Raw genomic sequence first — 25298 nt, forward strand, 5'->3', positions numbered from 1 at the left:
AACTCTTAAGGGGGGTAGGACGTCAAACGGGCCGACTTGGAGCAGGAGAGGCACCACAGGACATTTTATTTTCTAGTGTCTATACTTTAACAAATAAATTCATAAAACTTTGTCAGAATGACCAGGAAGGATTCAGTATTCACACTCATAGCAGTGGAACTGCAAATACATAACAACATAAATTTTTTTTAGATATGAAATTTCATCATTTTTTCACTTACTGTTGACTGCATTTGTTGCTATAGGTTCAAAATAGTTCAAATGGCTCTGAGCACTATGGGACTTAACTTCTGAGGTCATGAGTCCCCTACAACTTAGAACTACTTAAACCTAACTAACCTAAGGACGTCACACACATCCATGCCCGAGGCAGGATTCGAAACTGCGACCGTAGCGATCGCGCGGTTCGAGACTGAAGCGCCTAGAACCGCTCGGCCACACCGGCCGGCTGTTGCTATAGGTACATTTTTCTTCACAAGTAAGAGAGATTCTTTGATGAATTTTGCACAGCATACAAACCATACTTACAGGTGTATGAAACTCAAGAATTTTAAAAATCTATTAAAAACTGTGGTAAATTGAGAAATTAACTACAAAATTTGATTTGTTTCTAAACGTAAAGTTTAAAACGTAACAGCTCATTCATTTTCTCATAAGTTAAATAGATTCTAGAGTTTCAGACACCTGTAAGTATGGTTTGTATGCTGTGCAAAATTCATCGAACAGTCTCTCTTACTTATGAAGAAAAGTGTACCTATAGCTACAAATGCAGCCAATAGTAAGTGAAAAATTGATGAAATTTCACTTGTAAAAAAAATTATTTTGTTATGTTTTTGAACTTCCGCTGCTACGAGTGTGAATCTTGAATCCTTCCTGGTCATTCTGACAAAGTTTTATGAATTTGCTTGTAAAAGTATAGACAGTGGAAATTAAAATATCCTGTGGTGCCTCTCCTGCTCCAAGTCGGCCCGTTTGACGTCCTACCCCGCTTAAACGAACTTATATAAGTAAATTATCCTCTAATGCTCTGGCTAGGTAGGCTGGAGTGTGCGTCCAGTGGGTGGGTTTCTTTCAGCAGCTCTGTGGACAATAGGCAGTAACGCAGACTCTCGGACCTCCGGAGCGGCCGGACGTCCCCGGCAGCCGCTGGGTAGAGTGTCGCATTGCGACCTACTGGCGAGGGAGTCGTGGGCGGTATTGCGGCGCGTGCGCGTGCTACCTTAACACGCTAATGTCCGCCCACCACTGGAGGGGCGCCGTCTCGGTTTCTGGGCAGGCGGCGTCGCGGCCGAGGGGGGCCTCAGGCGGCACTAGTCCTCCGGGCTCTGCACGCGACACACGGCGATGGCGCTCCCCAAGAACGGACGACTCCTGCTGGCAGCCTGCCTCATCGCTGCAGCCGCAGCCGCCGCCTACGGGGACCACGGTGAGTCGCCGAACACTTCTCCACACAAACGTTGATGCAGAATTATGAAACATTAGTGTCCTCACGGTTTAAATAATATTTGTCAAATCCATGGAGAAGAAATAAAAACTTTGAGGTTCGCAGATGACATTGTAATTCTGTCAGAGACAGCAAAGGACTTGGAAGAGCAGTTGAACGGAATGGATAGCGTCTTGAAAGGAGGATATAAGATGAACATCAACAAAAGCAAAACGAGGATAATGGAATGTAGTCGAATTAAGTCGGGTGATGCTGAGGCAATTAGATTAGGAAATGAGGCACTAAAAGTAGTAAAGGAGTTTTGCTATTTGGGGAGCAAAATAACTGATCATGGTCGAAGTAGAGAGGATATAAAATGTAGACTGGCAATGGCAAGGAAAGCGTTTCTGAAGAAGAGGAATTTGTTAACATCGAGTATAGATTTAAGTGTCAGGAATTCGTTTCTGAAAGTATTTGTATGGAGTGTAGCCATGTATGGAAGTGAAACATGGACGATAAATAGTTTGGACAAGAAGAGAATAGAAGCTTCGAAATGTGGTGCTACAGAAGAATGCTGAAGATTACATGGGTAGATCACATAACTAATGAGGAAGTATTGAATAGGATTGGGGAGAAGAGAAGTTTATAGCAAAACTTGACCATAAGAAGGGATCGGTTGGTAGGACATGTCCTGAGGCATCAAGGGATCACCAATTTAGTATTGGAGGGCAGCGTGGAGGGTAAAAATCGTAGAGGGAGACCAAGAGATGAGTACACTAAGTAGATTCAGAACGATGTAGATTGCAGTAGGTACTGGGAGATGAAGAAGCTTGCACAGGATAGAGTAGCATGGAGAGCTGCATCAAACCAGTCTCAGGACTGAAGACCACAACAACAACAACAAATGCGCTCCTCAGCTTATATTACGCTGGCGCGTAAGTTTGTATCGTATTTGTTTTTCGTATTGGTATTCCGGTTCCGGTGGTTGTATTTCATCTACATCCATACTCCGCAAGCCACCTGACGGTGTGTGGCAGAGGCCTTGAGTACCTCTATCGGTTCTCCCTTCTACTCCAGTCTCCTATTGTTTGTGGAAAGAAAAATTGTCGGTATGCCTCTGTGCGGGCTCTAATCTCTCTGATTTTATACTCATAGTCTCTTCGTGAGATACACGTAGGAGGGAGCAATATACTGCTTGACTCCTCGGTGAAGGTACGTTCTCGAAACTTCAACAAAAGCCCGTACCGAACTACTGAGCGTCTCTCTTGCAGAGTCTTCCTCTGGAGTTTATCTATCATCTCCGTAACGCCTTCGCGATTGCTAAATGATCCTGTAACGAAGCGCGCTGCTCTCCGTTGGATCTTCTCTATCTCTTCTATCGTCCGCCCCAGTAGCTGAGTGGTCAGCGTGACGGATTGCCGTCCTCTGGGCCCGGGTTCGATTCCCGGCTGGGTCGGAGATTTTCTCCGCTCAGGGACTGGGTGTTGTGTTGTGTTCATCATCATTTCATCCCCATCCTGCGTGCAGGTCGCCCAATGTGGCGCCGAATGCAATAGGACCTGCGATATGGCGGCCGGACCTGCCCCGCGAGGGGCCTCCCGGCCAATGACGCCAAACGCTCATTTCCATTTCCATCTCTTCTATCAACCGTATCTGGTACTGATCGCACACTGGTGAGCAATATTCAAGCAGTGGGCGAACAAGTGTACTGTAGAATGAAATTTTCACTCTACAGCGGAGTGTGCGCTGCAAGGTTCGCAGGAGAGCTTCTGTAAAGTTTAGAAGGTAGGAGACGAAGTACTGGCAGAAGAAGGGCTGTGAGGACGGGGCGTCATTTATACCGCATACAAGGAAAGTGGCAAAACATTATTCGCAAAGTCATAACTCGGACAAAATTGTGTTCAGGGATCGCGATGGATGGTCATTGAAGAGAACCACGGAGAAAAATAAGTGGGCAACAGCTAGTAAGGTCACTGCAGAACTGAATGTCTGCATCTACATCCATACTCTGCATGCCACCTGACGGTGTGTGGCGGAGGGTACCTTGAGTACCTCTATCGGTCCTCCCTCTATTCCAGTCTCGAATTGTTCGTGGAACGAAAGATTGTCGGTATGCCTCTGTGTGGGCTCTAATCTCTCTGATTTTATCCTCGTGGTCTCTTCGCGAGATATACGTAGGAGGGAGCAATATACTGCTTGACTCCTCGGTGAAGGTACGTTCTCTAAACTCCAACAAAAGCCCGTACCGAGCTACTGAGCGTCTCCCTTGCAGAGTCTTCCACTGGAGTCTATCAATCATATCCGTAACGCTTTCGCGATTACTAAATGATCCTGTAACGAAGCGCGCTGCTCTCCGTTGGATCTTCTCTATCTCTTCTATCTATCTGGTAAGGATCCCACACTGGTGAGCAGTATTCAAGCAGTGAGCGAACAAGTGCACTGTAATCTACTTCCTTTGTTTTCGGATTGCATTTCCTTAGGATTCTTCCAATGAATCTCAGTCTGGCATCTGCTTTACCGACGATCAACTTATACGATCATTCCATTTTAAATCACTCCTAATGGCTACTCCCAGATAATTTACGGAATTAACTGCCGCCAGTTGCTGACCTGCTATATTGTAGCTAAATGATAAAGGATCTTTCTTTCTATGTATTCACAGCACATTACACTTGTCTACATTGAGATTCAGTTGCCGTTCCCTGCAACATGCGTCAATTCGTTGCAGATCCTCCTGCATTTCAGTACAATTTTCCATTGTTACAACCTCTCTATATACCACAGCATGATCCGCAAAAAGCCTCAGTGAACTTCCGACGTTATCCACAAGGTCATTTATGTATATTGTGAATAGCAACAGGTCGCGCGGGATTAGTCGAGCGGTCTAGGGCGCTGCGAAATGGCTCTGAGCACTATGCGACTTAACTTCTGAGGTCATCAGTCGCCTAGAACCTTCAGAATTTTAGAGCATTCCAGTCAACACTGTCAAAATCTACAAATGAGGTGCCACTTAGTGTCTAAGACAGGTCATGTTTTCACAATATTAAATTATATAATATAAAACATATTTGATTTCTTAAAGCTAAAAAAAAATCTTTAACATAGTTATAGCTTTACATACTTGGAAACGTAAGACTAATTAGGTAATGGAAATGCTTAAAATTAGAGATTTATATAGCCAGAGGATAGGAAAATTGGTAGATAGGAAAGTGTTGAGATTTGTAGAATTGCACCACCGATGCTGTCCAAGAGGGGTCACCTCAACGTCTCACTCCTGGGCAGCACCCAACCTATCTACTACTTTTCGTGATAGGACGAGGACCTCAGTAATACTTTGAGCCTCTCGCACTCAGATGGCGTGATACACGCCTAATTTAGGTTACTCTACGCGGCAGTTTGAGCTGTCCTCTACTTCTACATTTGTCTTACAATCCAATATTACCATCTAACGAAGGCTTCCTTCCCCGATACTCTGGTGACTACGCATTTAGTCATTCTGCGTTTGCCCGTCTCTGCCTGTCTCGCTGTCGTCTGATCTGCTACCACTAAACTACCGTAGTCTGTTTACTAGACGAGGACAATGGTACGCTGTGCCGGCTGGGGTGGCCGAGCGGTTCTAGGCACTACAGTCTGGACCCGCGCGACCGATACGGCCGCAGGTTTGAATCCTGCCTCGGGCATGGATGTGTGTGATGTCCTTAGGTTAGTTAGGTTTAAGTAGTTCTAAGTTCTAGGGGACTGATGACCTCAGAAGTTAAATCCCATAGTGCTCAGAGCCGTTTTTGAATGGTACGCTGTCTGATGATCACTGGGTGCGCGTGTAATTTAACGGCCTCGGTTAAACCGTTGAAAAAGAATCAGCATCTAGATTTACGATTAATGGCATATACAGCTTGCTGAGAATTGAAAGTAATATGGAATTTCGCAGAAATCACTTCACTGTAATACGGCCTTTTGTTTCGGGAGAAACAGCTGATTTACAGCTGAGTCAAGAGAACCGAATGAACACGAACGAAAGGGAATTCTCTCTGGTGTAAACAAAAGGCCAGCACATACGAAACTGCATTCGGAAGTGTTCGCACTGTCGGTCTATTTCGTGTCCTCTCCGCTTAGGCATTAACAGTACAGAATGATCTCCTCTGCTATCTCGTCTAATTTTGTTGTTGACGTTGAGTAGCATGCGCGACGCAGTGGCCTGAAAACAGCGTAGTGCTGTTTATAGAAGAATATAGGTATCATAGGTGCTTCTGGGCTCCAAGGGATCCACAGCGAAAATGGCGAAGGAAAAGACTGCGATTGTTAGAAAAAAAATCTGAAGCTTTTTAAGAGCTAGTTGGGACGTGAGGAAGACGTTAAATTCACTAGACGCTTGCATCAGGCAGGGACGGAGTGAATAAGTACAAACTTCATAGATTTTTGTTAAAAAGGAAAATTTCTTGAAAGTAAACATGTGCGAAAATATATCTGCTACGCTCATTAAAACTGAAAATATACGGAAGACATGATCATTCTCATTGCTTCAGTTCATGCCAGCTGTAATTAAATCACTGATTTATCAATGTTATGTTAGAGATTTTTGATGATAAATAAAAAAATGTTTTACACGAATGTTGCACTACATATCCCACTAAAAAAATTATAGCAGAATTTGTGAGGTAGCCTATGCGACAGGTCTAAAATGTATTTCATGTTTCATTAATAATATTTTTTTTACATTATATTCCTCATAAAAAATCCTTAAAGTGCTTCGCGTATGTTACCGCAGATGTCAGAAAATAAGATGTACTGTATCTAGCACTTATTGCTCACTGAGATGCGAAAGAGTCACTAAACGCAAGTATATCCACTTCCTCATAACCAGAATGCGCATGCTATCTTTTTCAATTATAATGAGAAGCCAGCGAAATGCACGAAGCAGCAAATGTACAAAGTTTTGGGATAATGCTACGAATAGGTAAGTTGAAGTTCGGTGTTAAGGGCGCTGAATCCAGGCGTTTCACGCTTACGAACAGATTCAGGCACCTAACTCGTCCTTTTCCTATGTCAGTTTGCTTACTTCGTTAAAAACAGTGGCCTCGGCACGAAAAAATTCCTTTTATGAATATCAAAGTTTTGCATCGTGGCTCTAACTGTATACTGTTGTATCCTGTGTGCCAATTATCACCGCCAAAAAAACCAAAACGGGGTGTTCATTGGCTATACTCGATAATTCGTATTCTCTTCCGTTCCGTCTCGTGTAAGCGCTTGTTCGCAGATACAAGCGAATGGTATAGTCAGCACTGGAGAATCATCTGCAAATGTTTGTTCGCATGTGTTCGCTTCCATTCGCTCCGGCGTACGATGGATTGCACCTGTCATGTTGTCATTTGATGCTGTACGCTGCACGAGGTGCGGAGACCCTTCAAAAGTAAGACGACGTCACTCCACGCTGCTCACGAATAATATCTTCTCATATGCAATTGGAGTAACGGCCTTGCCGCAGTGGATACACTGGTTCCCGTCAGATCACCGAAGTTAAGCGCTGTCGGGCGTGGTCGGCACTTGGATGGGTGACCATCCGGGCCGCCATGCGCTGTTGCCGTTTTCGGAGTGCACTCAGCCTCGTGATGCTAATTGAGGAGCAACTCGGTCGAATAGTAGCGGCTTCGGTAAAGAATACCATCATAACGACCGGGAGAGCGGTTTGCTGGCCCCACACACCTGCTCTCCGCATCCTCCCTTGAGGATGACGCAGTGGTCGGGTGGTCCCGGTAGGCCACTCGTGGCCTGAAGGCGGAGTGCATATGCAATTGGCGTAAAGCCTGAGTTGTATAGTAAGTAATAAAATTCCTTGTGGCTCAACGGGCTGGTGCCAGTCTTTCGATTGGACGCCGCTTCGCTTACCCCACTAATCCTACCTGGGAAAGGGGACCTACAGTTTAACGTTGAGTCTGAACTATATGTCGTCCCTGTCGAATCTTCACATCACTGAGACGTGAAGACGAGGTTGAAGACAGACACAAAAATTTCAGTGTCTGACCAGGACTTTAACAAGCGACCTTTTTATTTTCGGGCACGATCCTCGCCACTAGATCGTCAAATAATACAACACAACCAGGAAAAATGTCCGTCGTTGCATCAGGAAACGATCGCGCGGCATCTCAGTTTCCAGGTAAGGTCTTTTCCGGTTATTTTTCTTCCCAGCTCTCCGAATAGCACGCCCTCTCCAAAAATGCTTTCTATGGCTAGCTTATTACATTACAATCTGCTGTGGTTTTCTTCCTTTTACTTCATCTCTTCTTTTTCTTTTTTAATCTTAATTCTTGAAATTAAATTCAACCAGCTTAAAATGGGAAAAAAGACTTTCTTCAGGATAAGACCATTAGCACTCCAAGAGCGTCGACGCCTATCGTTGAATTAATACTTGCATGTGCCAATCCGGCCGAAAAATGACTTTCAAATTTCTAGTGGTAGGGCTCATTCTGGTTATTAACGCCAGTCCTCTCTTGTCCACGACCACATTCCATTTTGTTCTAAACAAATGACTCTATGAGCGAGCGTGTCCTGTAACGGAGACTTCCTGCAAAGAGGGTCTGGGGTTAGAATGACATTGTGTAACTTCAATCTAGTGGGAATCTTCCCATAGATTACATCCAACCAAGTGGATTTAAAGTCTGATGGCAGGAATTGTGATGGCCATTTCGCTATATTCTGAGGGTAACTCCTGTAAGGCAAGTGTACTGCTGGCAATGCTTGTTGGTATAAAAACGGTGGAGGCGTTCCTTCCCATTAGACGACCACGCCCGACCTGTAGTGACTGACCGATGTGTATCTCACAAGGGAACCTCCCCATCGCATCCCCCTCAGATTTAGTTATAATTTGGCACAGTGGATAGGCCTTGAAAAACTGAACACAGATCAATCGAGAAAACAGGAAGAAGTTGTGTGGAACTATGAAAAAATAAGTAAAATATACAAACTGAGTAGTCCATGGGCAAGATAGGCAACATCAAGGATGGTGTGGGCACAGGAGAGCCGTGGTCCCGTGGTTAGCGTGAGCAGCCGCGGAACTAGAGGTCCTTGGTTCAAGTCTTCCCTCGAGTGAAAAGTTTAAATTTTTATATTCAGACAATTATCAGAGTTCAGGCACTCACACATAATCAATTTCGCTCTCCAAAATTCCAGGACATGTTCAGATTTGCTTGGACATATGCAGGATTTGACGGTCTATACAAGGAAAAATTTTAAAACGTTAAAAACATATGTTTTGACAGAGCACAGAGAAAACTGTGCGACTGTGAAACTGTTGCATTCATTTGTTGCAGTTTATGTGACACACCCTAATGTTTTCATCACTTTTTTGGGAGTGATTTCACATCCACAAGAAAACCTAAATCGGGCAAGGTAGAAGAATCTTTTTACCCATTCGCCATGTGTGCAAGTTAGGTGGGTCATCAACATATTCCTGTCATGTGACGCACATGCCGTCACCAGTGTCGTATAGAATATATCAGAGGTGTTTTCCTGGGTCAAATGTTTTCGGTTCCCATTGGAGAGGCACGTCCTTTCGTCTACTAATCGCACGGTTTTGCGATGCGGTCGCAAAACACAGACACTAAACTTATTACAGTGAACAGAGACGTCAATGAACGAACGGACAGATCGTAACTTTGCAAAAATATACGAGTAGTAAGTAAACTTTTCGCTCGAGGGCAGACTTCAACCAAGGACCTCTAGTTCCGCAGCTGCTCACGCTAACCACAGGACCACGGCGCTCCTGTGCCCATATCAACCTTGATGTTGCCTATGTTGCCCATGGACTATTCAGTTTGTATGTTTTGCTTATTTTTTCACAGTTCCACACAACGTCTTCCTGTTTTCTCGACTGATCTGTGTTTAGTTTTTCAAGGCCTATCCACTGTGCCAAATCATAACTAAATCTGAGGGGGGTGCGATGGGGAGGTTCCCTTGTCAGTAGTTTAACGACAACACGTGCTCTCGTATTAGTAAGTGACACCTGACGCAACCCTCCGCCCTCTCGCATCTAATCCCCACAGCCACGAGCGCACAGTGCGTTGCATGGCTTCTTCACGGATCAGAGTATGTAATGTGAGAGCACAGACCGAAAATTTGAGGCGCTGGAAGCCGCTCTTAGGAGGAGGAGGAAGGGAAAATCGTAACGGATGACGAGTTGCGGGACAGACTGCAACTCCCTACAGCGTCTTCCGCGCAACCACCGGGGGGATAGTAACTACTCACGAAGGTCCGGTGTCAGCTGTAATTACCGTATTGCAGCAAAACGTTGTAGACACTGTAATGCGTTATTCGGAACCGATGTACGCTGGAAAAAAATTAGTTCCTATTTTGCCCACCAGATGCAAATCTGGCGCTGTGCAGCATCTCGTCGACGTCTCCGGCGATCAAAATTAACAAAGCGTATAATTGGTATTTAATAATTAATTAGCCTTATGTCTTTCTCACTTCATCAGGTTACCTACCATTCAGAAAGCTGTTGCACTCAGCGACTGTTATATTGACTTGTAAATTATAGATTGCAGCGATTAGTCGTCCTTTTTAAATTTTATTGGCAGATCTAGATTTCAGCTAGAAGCTAGCGATTCTCAATGATATCATTATTATTTTCGCTCAATGCATGTAATGCCTGTTGGTCGGGCTTCATCACAGTTCATTGAATATGTATTCATTGAGAATGGCTAGCTTCTAGCTGAAATCTAGATCTGCCAATAAAATTAAAAAGGACGACTGATCGCTGCAATCTATAATTTGCAAGTCTTTCTCACTTGTTTGACCTTCTTTGCCTACATCTCGTTTCTAATCCACTATACATGTAAACACTTCTGTATGTATTTCTTGCATTCACACCGACAGATTTGCACCTGATGAGTAAATTAGGAACTAATTTTGTTCCTGTGTAAATCGATTCCGAAATGAAGCACTACAATATTTACCACGTCTCGCTGCCACACGATAATTATTGGCCACACTTGACCTCTGTGAGTAGCTTCACTTTACTTATAACCAGTCGTTACTATGCTTTGTTCATTCTGAGTTGAACCCCAACGTGAAAAAGAAAAGAAAAAGAAAAAAAAAACACTCGGCGATGGTTATCGGTCGTAGTGCACATCTACCGCGTGTTGTGATGTCACTGCCGCGCGGGATTAGCCGAGCGGTCTAAGGCGCTGCAGTCATGGACTGTGCGGCTGGTCCCGGCGGAGGTTCGAGTCCTCCCTCGGGCATGGGTGTGTGTGTTCGTCCTTAGGATAATTTAGGTTAAGTAGCGTGTAAGCTTAGGGACTGATGACCTTGGCAGTTAAGTCCCATAGTATTTCACACACATTTGAACATTTGATGTCACTGCAAGTAGGCTAGACTTACGCATAGAGTTGGCAAAATGAAACTGGCCCTCAAAATATTTGTAAGAAAGGCGCGGAAGGCACACTAATGCATAGGAGAACTAACCGCAACGGAAAACGCTGAAGAGCGTGGTACTGATGCATCAATCGGTTGCTGTCACACGTCTGCGGGTGCACATCTCACGCGTGCTCTATCCTCAGTACACCGCTCTCATATTACATTTACGGAGTGACGTTATATGACGTTTCTCATGAACAGCCGAATGCAACACGAAACGGTGCTCATAATAAAACAGCACGTGCTCATTGTCGAGTGTTACGTGAAGCACATTTCGTGGGGAACGTGTACTAAATCTGCAATTTAAAACTTGGGGCAAAATGACACGATACGGGCTCTGTGGGACATAAAATCCGTAAGTACAAAAAAAAAAGGGAAATCTCAATTCCGAGGAGGAGTTGTGCGAGATAAACGATAGTTTGTTGGAGTGTTTCTACCTCTGAAAGATGACGTTAATTCAGATTTCGCGCCAGTCGCACAAGAGTGGCTCTAGTAGCGCTATTATGAGGATGCAAATCAGGTTCGCTTTAAATACACGCTATAACTGTCGTGAGTATTCGTTATTTTTTATACTGGACATAATGAGCTGGTCTTAGTTAAGAATGTCTATAAGGCGGCAAAGACGTCATTATCAGCACCTCACTGATTTGAACGAGATCGTGTAACAGGGCTACGAGAAGCTGGATGTTTCTTCTGTGGAATTGCAGAGAGACCTGGCACGAACGTAGCCACTGTACTTGATTGCTGGCTGAGGTGGTAACAAGAATGTACAGTCGCAAGAAGACTGGGCTCCGGACAAACACGAAAAGGAAGAGCATCCTGAACGGTGTAAGGCTCTGGTGCATCATATTGCGTCTTCAGCAACAATTCGTGCAGCAGCTGGCACCATAGTGACACAACGAACTGTTACAAGTCGGTTACTTCAAGGGCAGCTTCGAAGACGCCCTGTAGCATGCACTCCATTGACCCCAAACCACCGTCTTTTACGTCTTCAGCTGTGTCAAGCGAGAGCTCATTCAACCAACGTGTCAGCGGCCCAGACACACTGGATACACCTGGAGTTATGGCATGGGGCGCGATTTCGTATGACAGCAGGAGCACATTCATGGTTATCCCACGCACCCTAACTGCAAATCTGTACGTCAGTGTAGCCCGCATCTCGTGGTCGTGCGGTAGCGTTCTCGCTTCCCACGCCCGGGTTCCCGGGTTTGATTCCCGGCAGGGTCAGGGATTTTTTCTGCCTCGTGATGGCTGGGTGTTGTGTGCTGTCCTTAGGTTAGTTAGGTTTAAGTAGTTCTAAGTTCTAGGGGACTGATGACCATAGATGTTAAGTCCCATAGTGCTCAGAGCCTTTTTTTTTTTTTTTTGTACGTCAGTAGGGTGATTCGATCTGTTGTGCTGCCATTCGTGAACACCAGCCCAGCGCGTGTTTTCCAATAGGATACCGGTCGCCCACATAGCAATGTTGTAACCTAAAATACTCTACAGAGTGTCGACGTGTTGCCTTGGCCTGCTCGGTCGCCAGATCTGTCTCGAATCGAGCACTTATGGGATATCATCGAACGACAAATTCAGCGTGAAACACAAAACCCTGTAGTGACCGACCAAGTGCAACAGTCCACCTATTGACATCTAGTACCTGTACAACGCAATGCATGCACGTTTGTATGCTTGCAATCAACATTTTAGATGTTAAATCGATTATTAATGTACCAGCATTCCACATTGGCAATCGCTTTTCTCGCGCTTACAACGCGCTTGCTATGTTACCTAAACAAATGTATTCCCTAAATTTCATTACTCTTCATTAATTATCTCTTGGTGTTGGGATTTTATCCCCATCACTGTATCTGAAAACACTTCGAACCCAGAAAACATACCTAGAATGGAGGAAAACCCAGAACATAATCCGATAAAATTTCAACGCCTTTTGTCTGTGCGAATGGAATGTAAGGAACGTTATCAAAAAGGACTTGCACCTGTATAGTTACAAATTTACTGTTGTGCATGAGTTAAAGCGTTTAGACGAGGTTTCACGTGTTGAGTACTGCTGTTGGTTTCTAAGCGAAGGAATCAGGACTTTTGGATCCCCAGTTTTTCATTTCTTCAGACAAGGACTGGTTCACTCTGTGAGCGTACGTGAACTCACAGAACCAGCACCATAAAATCTCCACGTCTACTTCGGAGAGCCATTGCATGATCCCAGGTTTGGAGTTTGGTGCGCACTGTCCGCATAACACGTTTCCTTCACCAAACTTTTAATGCTAACTGATATGTCCAGAAACAGTTTAATCCATATACAGGTCAGCTCACAGAAGATGAACGACAGTACGGATATTTTCAACAAGACGGGGCAACATCACACACCGTCTTGGCAAGTTTGTTACGAGTGCGTGAGATGCTCGTTGAGAAGAGGACGATCAATACATACAGTGCAATCTCTTGGCCACCTCGATCTGCTGATCTCTCTGTCTGTGATTTTTGCCTGTTGGATAAATTAAAGAGCCAAGTGTACTCAAATAATCGTCACACACTGGAAGAGCTACAGCGGAAAACAAAAACAAAAAAAGCGCCATAGATGTTATCCCTCAGATAGAGCGTGTCTTAAGTTTGATAAACCGAGCACAACGCTGCCTCGAAGTCAACGGTGGCCATTTCTTGGCTCTTCCGTGGCGCCCATTAACAAAGCTCGAACTGTGAATAATTTCCCGTCAGTTTCGTTTTCCCCACCCCATATATATTCGTAGTACAATCATTAAGATCTGAGAGTGGGCGCATAGCGACAGTGTGGTGAACTAGAGCGCGATGCTGATTCCGTGGTATGAGACCTTGTCAGTTAGTGTCCCGTCCAGCGAGAGAAAGTGGAGTGCATACACGTAAGCATAACTACTCTTGCTGTTCTGACGACGATTTTTCTGCATCGGAAATCGACTATGTCACTGTTGGAACAACGGGCAAACATCAAGTTCTGTCAGAAATTAGGCAAAACCGCCACCGAAACGTTTCAAATGCTGCAGAAAGTTTACGGTGACAGCGTCGTGCGTCGCAGTCTTATGTTTAGGTGGCGCTGGACGATTTTCGCGAGGAACATTTTGGGGGATGATGTGTGTTCTGGTCGGCTACAAACGGTTCGAACTGAACGCAAGACTGAATAGTTTGCAGTACTGGTAGGTGCAAACCGTCCCCAGCCGGTAGACAAACCCCGCAGCAGCAGAAGGGGTATCTGCTACAAAATTCTGACTGATGACCTAGACATGTCGCGTGTTACCCTGCACAGTGTGCATCTTGACGCAAGACCAATGTGATGATCGCATGACGAGCTGTGAAAACCTGATCAGTAGTGCTGACGATGATCAGACGCTTCTAACCGGATCAAAACTGGAGACGAAACAGGGTTTATCCGTACGATCCCCAAAACAGGCTGTATCCGTACGATCCCCAACTGAAGTGACAAGCCATCACCGGGAAAACTCCAGAACCGCCACGACAGAAAGAAACCGTGACAAGACAGGTCAAAAGGCAAGGTGGCACGTGGCGCTCGAGCTGTTTTTTGATTCAGATGGAATTGTTCACATGGAATTCATCAAAGACGGCACAAAGGTAAACAAAATCCGTTACAATGAGATGTCGGCCGTTTATGTAACTCATTTCGTCGTTAGCGTCTTTAGCCGTGGTATGGAAACGCTTGGCTGGTGCTACACGACAACGCCCCAGCACATCACTCTGCCCTAGACCAAGAGCAGCTTGCAAGGCCACATGTCACCGTTTTGTCACATCCTCTTTGCTCATCTGATCTCGCACCAAGCAATTTTTGTCTCTTTCCTTCCACGTACGCACTACTACGTAGAAGCAGATTTCATTTGGTTGAAGAGGTCATGACTGTCACAACAAAAGCCGCACGGAGTTCTCCTGCCAAAGTAATTCATTGATGCTTCCTGTAGTTATACAGACGTCGGTAGACCTGCATAGCAGCTAACGGCGATTATTTCGAAGGAGGATATTGATCTGTTTAAGAGTACGCCGTGGCTGCATGGCATTCAGGCCAGAAGCCATGTTATGTGGCATCTTGTGAGAGATCCAGATTCTTGTGGATGCCTACTGTCCAGGCGTCAGTCTCAAAATTTAATGACAATAGTAGTATATTTACGAGCATTACAAACAAAAGCGATCCATTAACACTTTCTTGCATTCTTTCCGAATCTAGTTTTACATTCGTCTATTTCGTCCCGTTAAGAGCGACGTTATGCTTTCTATCTGCTAGGACGTCCTGAAACCAGTCAAAATATTGTCCGATAGTCTGTAAACTCATATTTTCTTCGTTAAGACAATGTCTTCCAGAATTCAAGGAACGTGGGTACCTTTCTGTACTGCGCTCTACACCTCACGGACGAACAAAAGCGAACTTAGTTTGGACTGCCAGTCGCAAAATGTGACGAGCCCGATATGAAACCTGTTACTGAAAGTGCTTCTCAGTTACAGCTTAAGTCGTAGTTTTTAAAAAAAATTAGATATTATAATTAGCGAGAAAGTCTTAGAATCTGTGAACTGGAGGTTTGTAAACTAGGTTATTTTTATACGGACCGTATCTGGTAGCCTGCAAATATCATTCTCGATATTGTTTAAAGGATGGCATCTGGAAAACACCAAAATTGCTGTGATGTGTATTTATTTCCGCACAACCGTCTTCGGTCAAGCGACTACGTCCGAGTCACGAGTCACGGATACCATTACATTAGGATAAAGGGACATAATTATTAAATTATTATCAGTTGCAGCATCTGTCACTTACAAGTGCGTCCATTCTTTTATACGTATCCGTTTTCTTGTTTTTTTTTTGTTTTTTTTTTTTTTGTTAGTGAGTCCACTGCATTGTTCCACAGACTGTGTCACCAAAACTATATCACAGTTCCTATTATTCTAATAGAAAAATGAATACAACTTTCTTAACGATTTCATTACCAATTTTTTCGGAGTGAAAGATATTATTGTACGGGTATTTTAATTACTGCCATAGTCAGAGGTAATAATATGAATAAAATGTTCCCTCCATGTTGGGCAGGTGTAGGACACACAGGGCTATTCATAAGCTCCTCTGGGATTTCAATAAATGACTGCACAAAAGCCTCACGACAAATGACACACATCAGTGGAGAGAACATCTTTCTATGTTTTTAGCTCACATTACAATTAGGCACCGTTTGTGACGAGGCTAACGTCAATACGTGCGTGCAATTCATTGGCACGAATTACCCAGGAAGGCGCAACTGCAGCCCGCTTCGCAACTCTGTTCACTGGTTTTCTATCTGCAGGGACGTTCTATACTCTCCAGTCACATTAAACCTGAGTCACATTAAACCTGAATAACCACCGTTTACAGCGCAGAGCCCTAGGAGATATGCAGCAACAGAGTCAATGACGTTCTGGAAGACACCAACAGGGATGTGGGACGGTGATGACTTCAGTGTCGTCGCCAGCTGCGCTACATTTCTCGCTTGAGGATCCATGGCGAGAACAACCCTATCGAGGTGGTCCCACAGATTGTCTATTGCGTTTAAATCCGGAGAGTTTGGCGGCCGGGGGAGTACAGTAAACTCATCATGGTACTCTCTGAACCACCAACGTACCTTGCAAGCTCTGTGATACGTTGCATTGTCCTGCTGGTAGATGCCATCGTGCCGAGGAAAAGCAAACGGTAGACGTGGTCCCAAAGAATAGATGCATACTTATGTTGATCCGTTGTGCCTTCCACAATGCTGAAGTCACCCAGGGAATACTACGAAACCTTTCACCAGAGCACAATGGTCCATAATCCAACCTGGACTCTTCAGCCTTGTTGCAGGGCGTCTCTTTCAGACATTTCATGCTTGACATGGCAATGGCCATCCGTCCGATGGAGCGTACAACGTGATCCATCTGAAAAGGCCACCTGTCCACACTCAGTGGACGTCTACTTGCGATAGTGAAGTGCACACTCCAGCCTTCGTCGCCAATGAACGGCAGTCAGCATGTTTGCGGGAACCAGGCACCTGCTGCTGAGGCCCATATCTAGCAATGTTCGCTGAACGGTCGTTGAGGAGATACTGTTGGTAGCCCCTTGGTTTATCTGGGCACTCGGTTGCTCTACAGTTGCACGTTTATTCGGCCGGATACATCCCCGCAGCCATCGTTCACCCCTGTCATCTGTGGCCTGTGGTATGCCTCAGTTGCCTAGGTGACAGTTCTGGAAAGCGCAATTTTGGCATGAACGGTATACCTTAACCACGGCGGCACGCGAACAGTTTACAGACTTCTCTGTTTCGGGAATCTTTTACCCTTGGCCGAAAGCGAATGATCACGTCCTTTGGACGTCAGGTAAACCGCTCCGTTTCCGCTTTATGACGTCCGCCCCCGGTAGCGTCCGGCTTTCGCCGCCGTGCAGTGCGGACGTGTTGTTATTTCCGCCTGCGGAGCGCGCGCGCTCGCTGTTGTTTACATTTTAGCGGCCGTCACTTACGTGTCGCTTACGTACACTAGAATCATGGCCAACCGTTTTCGAAAATCAACTTTACGTTTCAACTTCTGCAACGACTACGCACGACCAAAGGCCTTGGAAGTGGAACGCTTCCTACGCGACGTTGCTAAGATCCCAGCTTCTGACATCTTGGGCATCCATTTGTCCATATTAAGCAGTACTGTGTACGTCAAAGTCGTCAATGACGCGGTATGTGAAAGAATACTTCGTGACACCAACCATGGATTACGCTTTTGCCACGCCGACGGCAATGTCGGAGCGGTCACTGTCGACCATGCCGGCTTAGGAATGCGCACCATACGAGTTTTCGAACTCCCGTTCGAGCTTCCAGCGGAAGACGTTATCGCGGCTTTCCGCCCCTATGGCACTGTACATGGCCACACTGCCGAACGCTGGGCGCAATTCCAAACGTACCCTGTTCTTAACGGTGTACGGCAGATCACCATCGACCTCCATCGCCACGTGCCATCTTACCTGCAAATTAGCGGGTGCCGCGCGGTTGTCATATACGACGGCCAACCCAAGACCAGTTCCGGGTGCGGCAAAGAAGGCCACCTCGGATCTGAGTGTCTTCAGCGACGAATCACCCAATTGCCAGCCGCTACCGTGGCACCTACGGCTCCGACGACGGTTTTACCGATCACCTACGCATCGGCGCTCTGTTCTCCTCCCACCGGCCGCCGCCGATCGGACCATGCACCGGTGACCCTTCCAGCTGCTACGGATACCGCTGGGGCCGACGCGTCGCGCTCAAAGCCTGACGCTACTCCGGCGCCACTACCAACAGCGACGACTTCCGACACCCATCCGCCTGAACATATGGACGCCCCTTCATTTGACGTTCCCGCGACGGCCTTCCTCTCAGAGCGACGCGACTCCCTCCCGTCTTCCGACACGGAGGGACGCACCCGCAAACAACGTTCACCTAAGAGGCGCAAGAGGAGGCGCCGTACGGTCTCGGAACGAGACGGATCACCACCCCCCGATGCTCCAGAGGCCGTCCGACCCGACGAGGCCTCGGAGAACCTACACGACGATATGAATGACGACAACATGACGCCGACTGTGGATACGTCGATGCCTACTCTACTGGCTCGCTCAGGTGCTCATGAACCAATGGACTCCACAGATGCGACTGCCGCCGAGACGTCCTCTGCCCCTACGACCGAAGTGGAACGTACGACCATCACAACGACAACGCCTTCAATGGTGTGGAGTGAGGACGTCGATGAGGAGCCGGACCACACGCTGGGTACAGAGTTACCCCAGACGGAAGCATCGTTACGCCGCTGATAATGCCGTCAGGTGGCGTACGGCACGACTCACCGTTGCCTCGTCCCTCTTCATCCTCCGCCGGTGGAGTTCCCCTCCACGGCGGGTTACGGCTCCAAACCTACCGAATAGCGACGATCAACACTAACACCATTAGCTCACCCGTGAAACTTCAACTGCTGCGAGAGATGATATGGGCGTCGGACGTTGATATCGCACTACTACAGGAAGTACACCTGGCCACACTACCAGACGTCGCGGGATATAACACTTATCCTTCTCCTGGTGACCACCTGGGACGCGGCGTAGCCATCTACGCCAGAGAAAGCATTCCAGTGGCCGATATCACATACCTTCCATCTGCCAGAGGCATGGCCGTCACCGTCATGGGGACGCGTATCATCAACATTTACGCTCCGTCAGGCTCCACCCGCAGACGCGACAGGGCCCTCTTCTATTCAGAAGAAATCGCTCCTTTGTTTCTTGGACGCTGCGACCATTACTTGCTTGGGGGTGATTTTAATTGTGTCTTGAACCCTAAAGATCAAGTGCCCCACTACAACACCTGTCAAGAACTGCGTCTTGTCGTCCGAGATCTGTTGCTCCGCGACACTTGGGAAGTTCGGCACGGCGACGCGCCTGGACATACTTACCAGACGAGTCACTCCGCGAGCCGCCTTGATAGAATTTACGTCTCTCGGGAACTCACACCTGCAGTCCAAGGTGCAGAACTTTGGCCCCTGGCCTTTTCGGACCACTGTGCCTACATCTGCAACATTCTCTTCCCCAAGCAAGTGGTCTGGCGTAGTCGTGCACCGTGGAAGCTAAACACCTCCCATCTTCATGATCCCGAATGTCTTCAACGTGTTTTCCGAGACATGGGCCACCTGTGAACGTCGCTTACCTAAATACTGCACGACCTTGACCTGGTGGCTAGAATGTGCCAAACCTGCCATTCGACGTACTTTGATTCAGTATGGAAAGGAAGTTGCTATGTGGCGCCGGCACACTACCGACTATTTCTACGCCGTTCTCCGCGACCTGGACGCCCAACCGCCCACCCCGGACACCCAGAGGGAACGCAGCAGGATTAAGGCGCAAATTGTAACTTTGACACGCCGTAGACTGCAGGGGGCTATGGTGCGAACCCGACGTCAAGATTCGGCGGAACAAGAACATCCGACTATGCATCATATCGCCTCCGATAGGAAACATCGACGACGACAACTCATCACCGAGATCACCACCTGTCGCGGCCAGCACGTCACTTGCCAGGCCGAAATCGTCAGTGCCTTTGTCGACCACTACCGCACAATGTACCAGGAGGAGACTACCAACAACCACGCTGAGGAGTCTGTGTTACCACACGTAACTCGCACCCTCACCAGCGACGAAGCGGACGAGCTGCTGGAGCCCATTACGCGAGACGAAATCCACGATGCAATCAAAAAAGGTGCTCTGAATAAGTCACCTGGTGTCGACGGATTGCCGATAGAATTTTATCGCGCTTTCTTCACACTAATGGCATCACGGTGGACAACGATGTTTCATGAACTGCTGACGATAGGGAACGCCGTACCGCCGTCCTTCGTCACGGGAATTATTATACCCATCCACAAACCGACACCAGGTGTGACGACAGCACATTACCGTCCCCTGACTCTGCTTAACGCAGACTGTAAAATTTTTACACGCCTACTGGCAACGCGATGCCGCAAGATCCTGCCTAGCATTCTATCCCCGGAACAGACAACTCCGGGCGGCTCAGTTAATATACAAACGGCCACAGGAGAATGTCGCGATTTAATTGCACTGGCAGCGGCGTGCAGACTCCGCGCCGCAGTGGTTGCCATTGATTTTGACAGCGCATTCGACAAATTGCGGCATCTTTTTCTGTTCTCAGTGATGAACCGCATGGGTTTTCCACCAGCCTTCATCGACGTGATCCGGCGCCTGTACGGCACCGCCGAATCTCTGATTCAGGTTAACGGCCGTGTGGCGGGACCAGTGGCGATCCGGCGTTCCGTACGGCAAGGCTGCCCACTTTCGACCCTACTGTATGCCATAAGCCTGGAGCCACTCATCGGGAGTCTGACGAGCCACCTTTCTGGTCTCACTTTGCACAGTTTTCGATGTCGTGCGTATGCGGACGACCTCCTCCTCTTGATCCGCTCACGGAGTGAAACACACACGGTACTTGATTTGATATCATCGTACGGCACTGCAGCGGGCAGTAACATGAATGTGGCTAAATCCGCGGCGATGCCCATTGGACGCGGCCTCTCACACGAAGACTTAGCACCTCTCCCGTGTGTACAACAACTACGATATCTTGGTATCATTTTCACCTCCACCGTGCGCCGCTCCGCTGCCATCAATTTTCGGCGTGCACTCCAAACTATCCGCACGACGGTGCGACAAAATCTTCTCCGACGACTCGATTCTTTACAACGTGTCCAATACCTCAATCAACATGTGGCGGCCAGAATGGTCCACATCGCACAGGTCCTCCCGCTGCCATCAACTATTGGACGCAGCCTCCAGGCTGCCCTCGGATACTTCCTTACAGCCGGTACGATCTTTAAGGTCCGCTGCGACACGCTCACCCTTCCTCCGCGAGCAGGAGGCCTCGGCCTTGTCAATGTGCGACTCCGAGCGGCGTCCTTGTACATGTCCACCATGCACAAGCAGTGGCACGGGGGCACCTCCCTTACGCGCAGCTTGCTGGAAATTCTTGTGCCCGCGACCATAACACCACCAGTACCAGTCGGACACATCAAGCACCATCTGGCGCACATTTCTGATTTCATCGTCGACTTCAGTTATGCTCACACACACTTACCGACCACGCGTTCTCCTCGACCTAAAGATTTTTATACCCCTCTCCTTCGTTCCATATCCAGCAACAATATCGAACTGAGACATCCGTCCACGCGGTGGCCAACGGTTTGGCGTCACATCCACCAGCCTTTTCTTCCCTCCAACGTCCGGGCAACATGGTACCAAGTCGCAAATGAAAAATTCGCCACAAATCATCGCCTTCACGCCATCGGACTACGGGACTCTCCACTTTGTTCCATTTGCCACCTCGTGGATGACGATGTCCATCAACTGACTTGTACTGCCACCAGTGACGTCTGGAAACTTGCCCGACAGTTCGTTGCCTGTTACCTCCGCGTTCCGCCGGACTCGATTGACCCACGGACTTTTATCCATCCTGAGAATACTTATTTCCCCGCCTCCAAAAATCATGCGATTGTATGGGTCAAGGGATGGACGATCACCTACATGTATAATGGTGGCGACAAATCACGCCTTGATTTCTGGCAGTACTTACAAACCGCCCACAGTGAAGTCGAACAGCAACCGCGCTACCGCGCCTTCTTCGCCAATTACCTACACGCGATCTTTACTTCACCCCCGCTCAGTTGGATGGTGCCACACGCCGACAGCACTCCCGCCTCCCCTGCTGACATCTGAGACTCCCCGCGCTACTTTCTACATTGTAACCCACAGTGGAATAGGCGCATGGACACGCACCTCCTTTCTTTAATGCACTACCCCAGACAACACTGGTCTTTCCCTCACTCCACTGTATATTGCTTCACACCTCTTAGATTACATCAGACTTATTATTCTTTTTTTCCCTACACCATCTTCATAAAAAAAAAAAAAAAAAAAAAAAAAAAAATTCCTCGCCTTGTACGAGTATATTGTCTCGTGATATTTTCGCCGGAAGGATGGCATTTCTGTTGTATTTAAGTTTGTACCAATAAAGATCTTTTTTTCTTTTACCCTTTTCCTGGTAAAAAAAGCTACTTTGAGGGAGTGATTCAGGGACGGGAGGGGGGAGACATCGCGGCCAGGCCTCGGGTTTCGACCCCTGCCCGCCTTGTCTCCACCTACCCATATCTGAACACTCTTATAATTAAAAAAAAAAAAAAAAAAAAAAAAAAAAAAAAAAAAAAAAAAAAAAAAAAAAAAAAAAAAGGTAGCGGAGTGGTCAGCGTGACAGACTGTCAATCCTAAGGGCCCGGGTTCGATTCCCGGCTGGGTCGGAGATTTTCTCCGCTCAGGGACTGGGTGTTGTGTTGTCCTAATCATCATTATTTCATCCCTATCGACGCGCAGGTCGCCGAAGTGGTGTTAACTCAAAAGACCTGCACCAGGCGAACGGTCTACCCGACGGGAGGCCTTAGCCACACGACATTTCATTTCATTTCCGCTTTATGACAACGAATGCACTGTTTTCCACGTCCCCCCCTCCCCCTCCCCAACGTGCTTGATATAACCTAAATGCTAGTGCTGCCACCTGCCGTCTATGACTGGTTACTGCACGTTGACGTCGAACACAGGCGGTAGTCACAGTAATGAAACTTCCTGGCAGATTAAAACTGTGTGCTGGACCGAGACTCGAACTCGGGACCTTTGTCTATCGCGAGCAAGTCCTCTACAAACTGAGCTACCCAAGCACGACTCACGCCCCGTCTTCACAGTTTTACTTCTGCCAGTACCTCATCTCCTACCTTCCAAACTTTCCAGAAGCTCTCCTGCGAACCTTGCAGAACTAGCACTCCTGAAAGAAAGGATATTGCGGAGACATGGCTTAGCCACAGCCTGGGGGATATTTCCAGAATGAGATTTTCACTCTGCAGCGGAGTGTGCGCTGATATGAAACTTCCTGGTACACAGTCTCGGTCCGTTACACAGTTTTAATCTGTCAGGAACTTTCATATCAGCGCACACTCCGCTGCAGAGTGAAAATCTCATTCTGGAGTCACAGTAATGTGACTGGACAACGTTTTTCAGTGCGACAAACTACGGCACGCCACGTATTACAAACCAAAACTTGGGGAGATTTTCTGTCCACTGAAACGCGTCATATTTGTGTCTGGTAGTTGTCATGTAACCGTCTTTCAAATCCCCAGAGGTTCTTACTGATAACACCGTATGTGTCCCACGGGGAAAGGGGGCAGACAAACGAAAACGAAAAAAATCTGAGAAAGTAATTCAGCAGTTTATTATTTCAAAAGTGATCCCCATAATTGTTAGTCCACTTATCCCACTGTGAGAGAAGATGGTCAATGGCTTCATGCAAAAACGTTTTGGCCACGAATGTCTTTCTTCACGGCTCCAAAAATATGGAAATAGCATGAGAAGAAATCGGTACTGTATGGAGCATGTGTAAAGGCATCTCAGCAAAACTTGTATAGCGTAGTAGAAACAACCTAGCAACCATTTGCCCGCCAGCATGTTACCAACTTATTTTCCAATACGCTGCAGAAGTTTCGCGTGGAAGCCCTTACACACACCTCATACGGTCTCCCAATGCGGATTTCATATTTTTGGAGGCATGAAGAAAAATTATAGTGGCTGACGATTCGCTTCGGTTGAAGAGGTGCACGCTTGGGTACAATGACGGTTTCGCAGCAACCACAAACAATTTTCTTTTAACCCTGCTGTTCTGTTCGGGTCTATATGACCCGAAACGAATATGAACGTTATTTTACATTATGTAAATACCAATATATATTTATGAAACTTTGTGACTTTGTCTGAAAATGGATGAGCAGCATGTGTTTTAAAAGGTTTTAAAAAAGTTTAAGAAGTTTGGGCTTCAACTGTAATAGTTGCATATGTAATGTTCGGGTCATAATGACCCGACACAAATATGTTTAGTGTAACTCGTATTTATTTCTAAAATCTGGAAATGGCGAAAATTATTTTTGTTGTGTTGTGTGGGAATAGTGACTGCATCATTCCAACTTACTCTCAACAATCACCTAAAGCTCCATGCGTTCACAACAATGGGCTTGTTTGTTGCTTTCCCCAGGAAATAATAATTGGCAGTTCTCAATAATTGGAATGCTTTGTTTCTGCCCAGTTTGACTTGTGACACCATGGCGATGAGACCATTGAATGATCGTGAGTTGGAAGAAATAGTAAATGCCTCACCAGATGAAGGATCACTTTCTGAGTTTGAAGATCACATCAGCAATGCATCTGAAAGCGAGTGTTCCGATGACAGTTACGACAGTCCACAGCCCATACAAAATAGTGTAGAGACTTTTCTTTCTAAAAATGGGAATATAGAATGGCAGTTGCATCCACCAGCACAACATGGTCGCCTACCAGCTTCGAACATCATCAAGAGTACCCCAGGAGTTACCAGGTATGCAGTCAGCAGAATATCTGATGTAAAATGTTCATTTGAAGCAGTATTTCACACAGCGCTTCAAAATGAAATAATAGAGATGACAAATATTGAAGGGCAGCGAGTTTATGGTGAACAGTGGACAGATATTGATGGTTCTGTTTTCCATGCATACTTAGGACTCTTACTCCTAGCGGGTGTATATCGATCTCATGGGGAGTCTACAAAAAGTTTGTGGGATAAAGATACTGGGCGAAACATATTTCGAGCAACCATGTCTCATGAAACATTCTGTAAGATATCACGTGTCCTGCGATTTGACAAGAAATCTACTAGAGAGGAAAGACGACGTACTGACAAACTTGCCGCAATTCGTAGTATTTGGGAGAAGTGGGTAGAGGTCCTTCCTAAACTGTATAATCCAGGAGAAAATGTTACTGTTGACGAGCAGTTAGTAGCATTTAGAGGTCGCTGTCCATTCAAGCAGTATATCCCAAGTAAACCGGCAAAATATGGGATCAAAATAT

At 46.7% G+C, this 25298-nt stretch overlaps 1 protein-coding gene and 1 pseudogene across 1 annotated transcript in view; both read left to right on the top strand.

The window, feature by feature from the left end:
- Nucleotides 1-1281: 1281 nt before the first annotated feature.
- The window catches only part of LOC126456927 (uncharacterized), a 229173-nt gene continuing 205156 nt past the window's right edge, over nt 1282-25298 (top strand). The window contains exon 1 of the mRNA XM_050092861.1: nt 1282-1426. Within this exon, the coding sequence (XP_049948818.1) occupies nt 1345-1426 (82 nt within the window). The 5' untranslated portion in view covers nt 1282-1344. The remainder of the gene's footprint in view (nt 1427-25298) is intronic.
- Nucleotides 6887-7004, top strand: LOC126459645 (5S ribosomal RNA; annotated as a pseudogene).

This window comes from Schistocerca serialis, chromosome 2 (genome assembly GCF_023864345.2).
Source record: "Schistocerca serialis cubense isolate TAMUIC-IGC-003099 chromosome 2, iqSchSeri2.2, whole genome shotgun sequence".
In the NCBI taxonomy this organism is placed as follows: Eukaryota; Metazoa; Arthropoda; class Insecta; order Orthoptera; family Acrididae; genus Schistocerca; species Schistocerca serialis.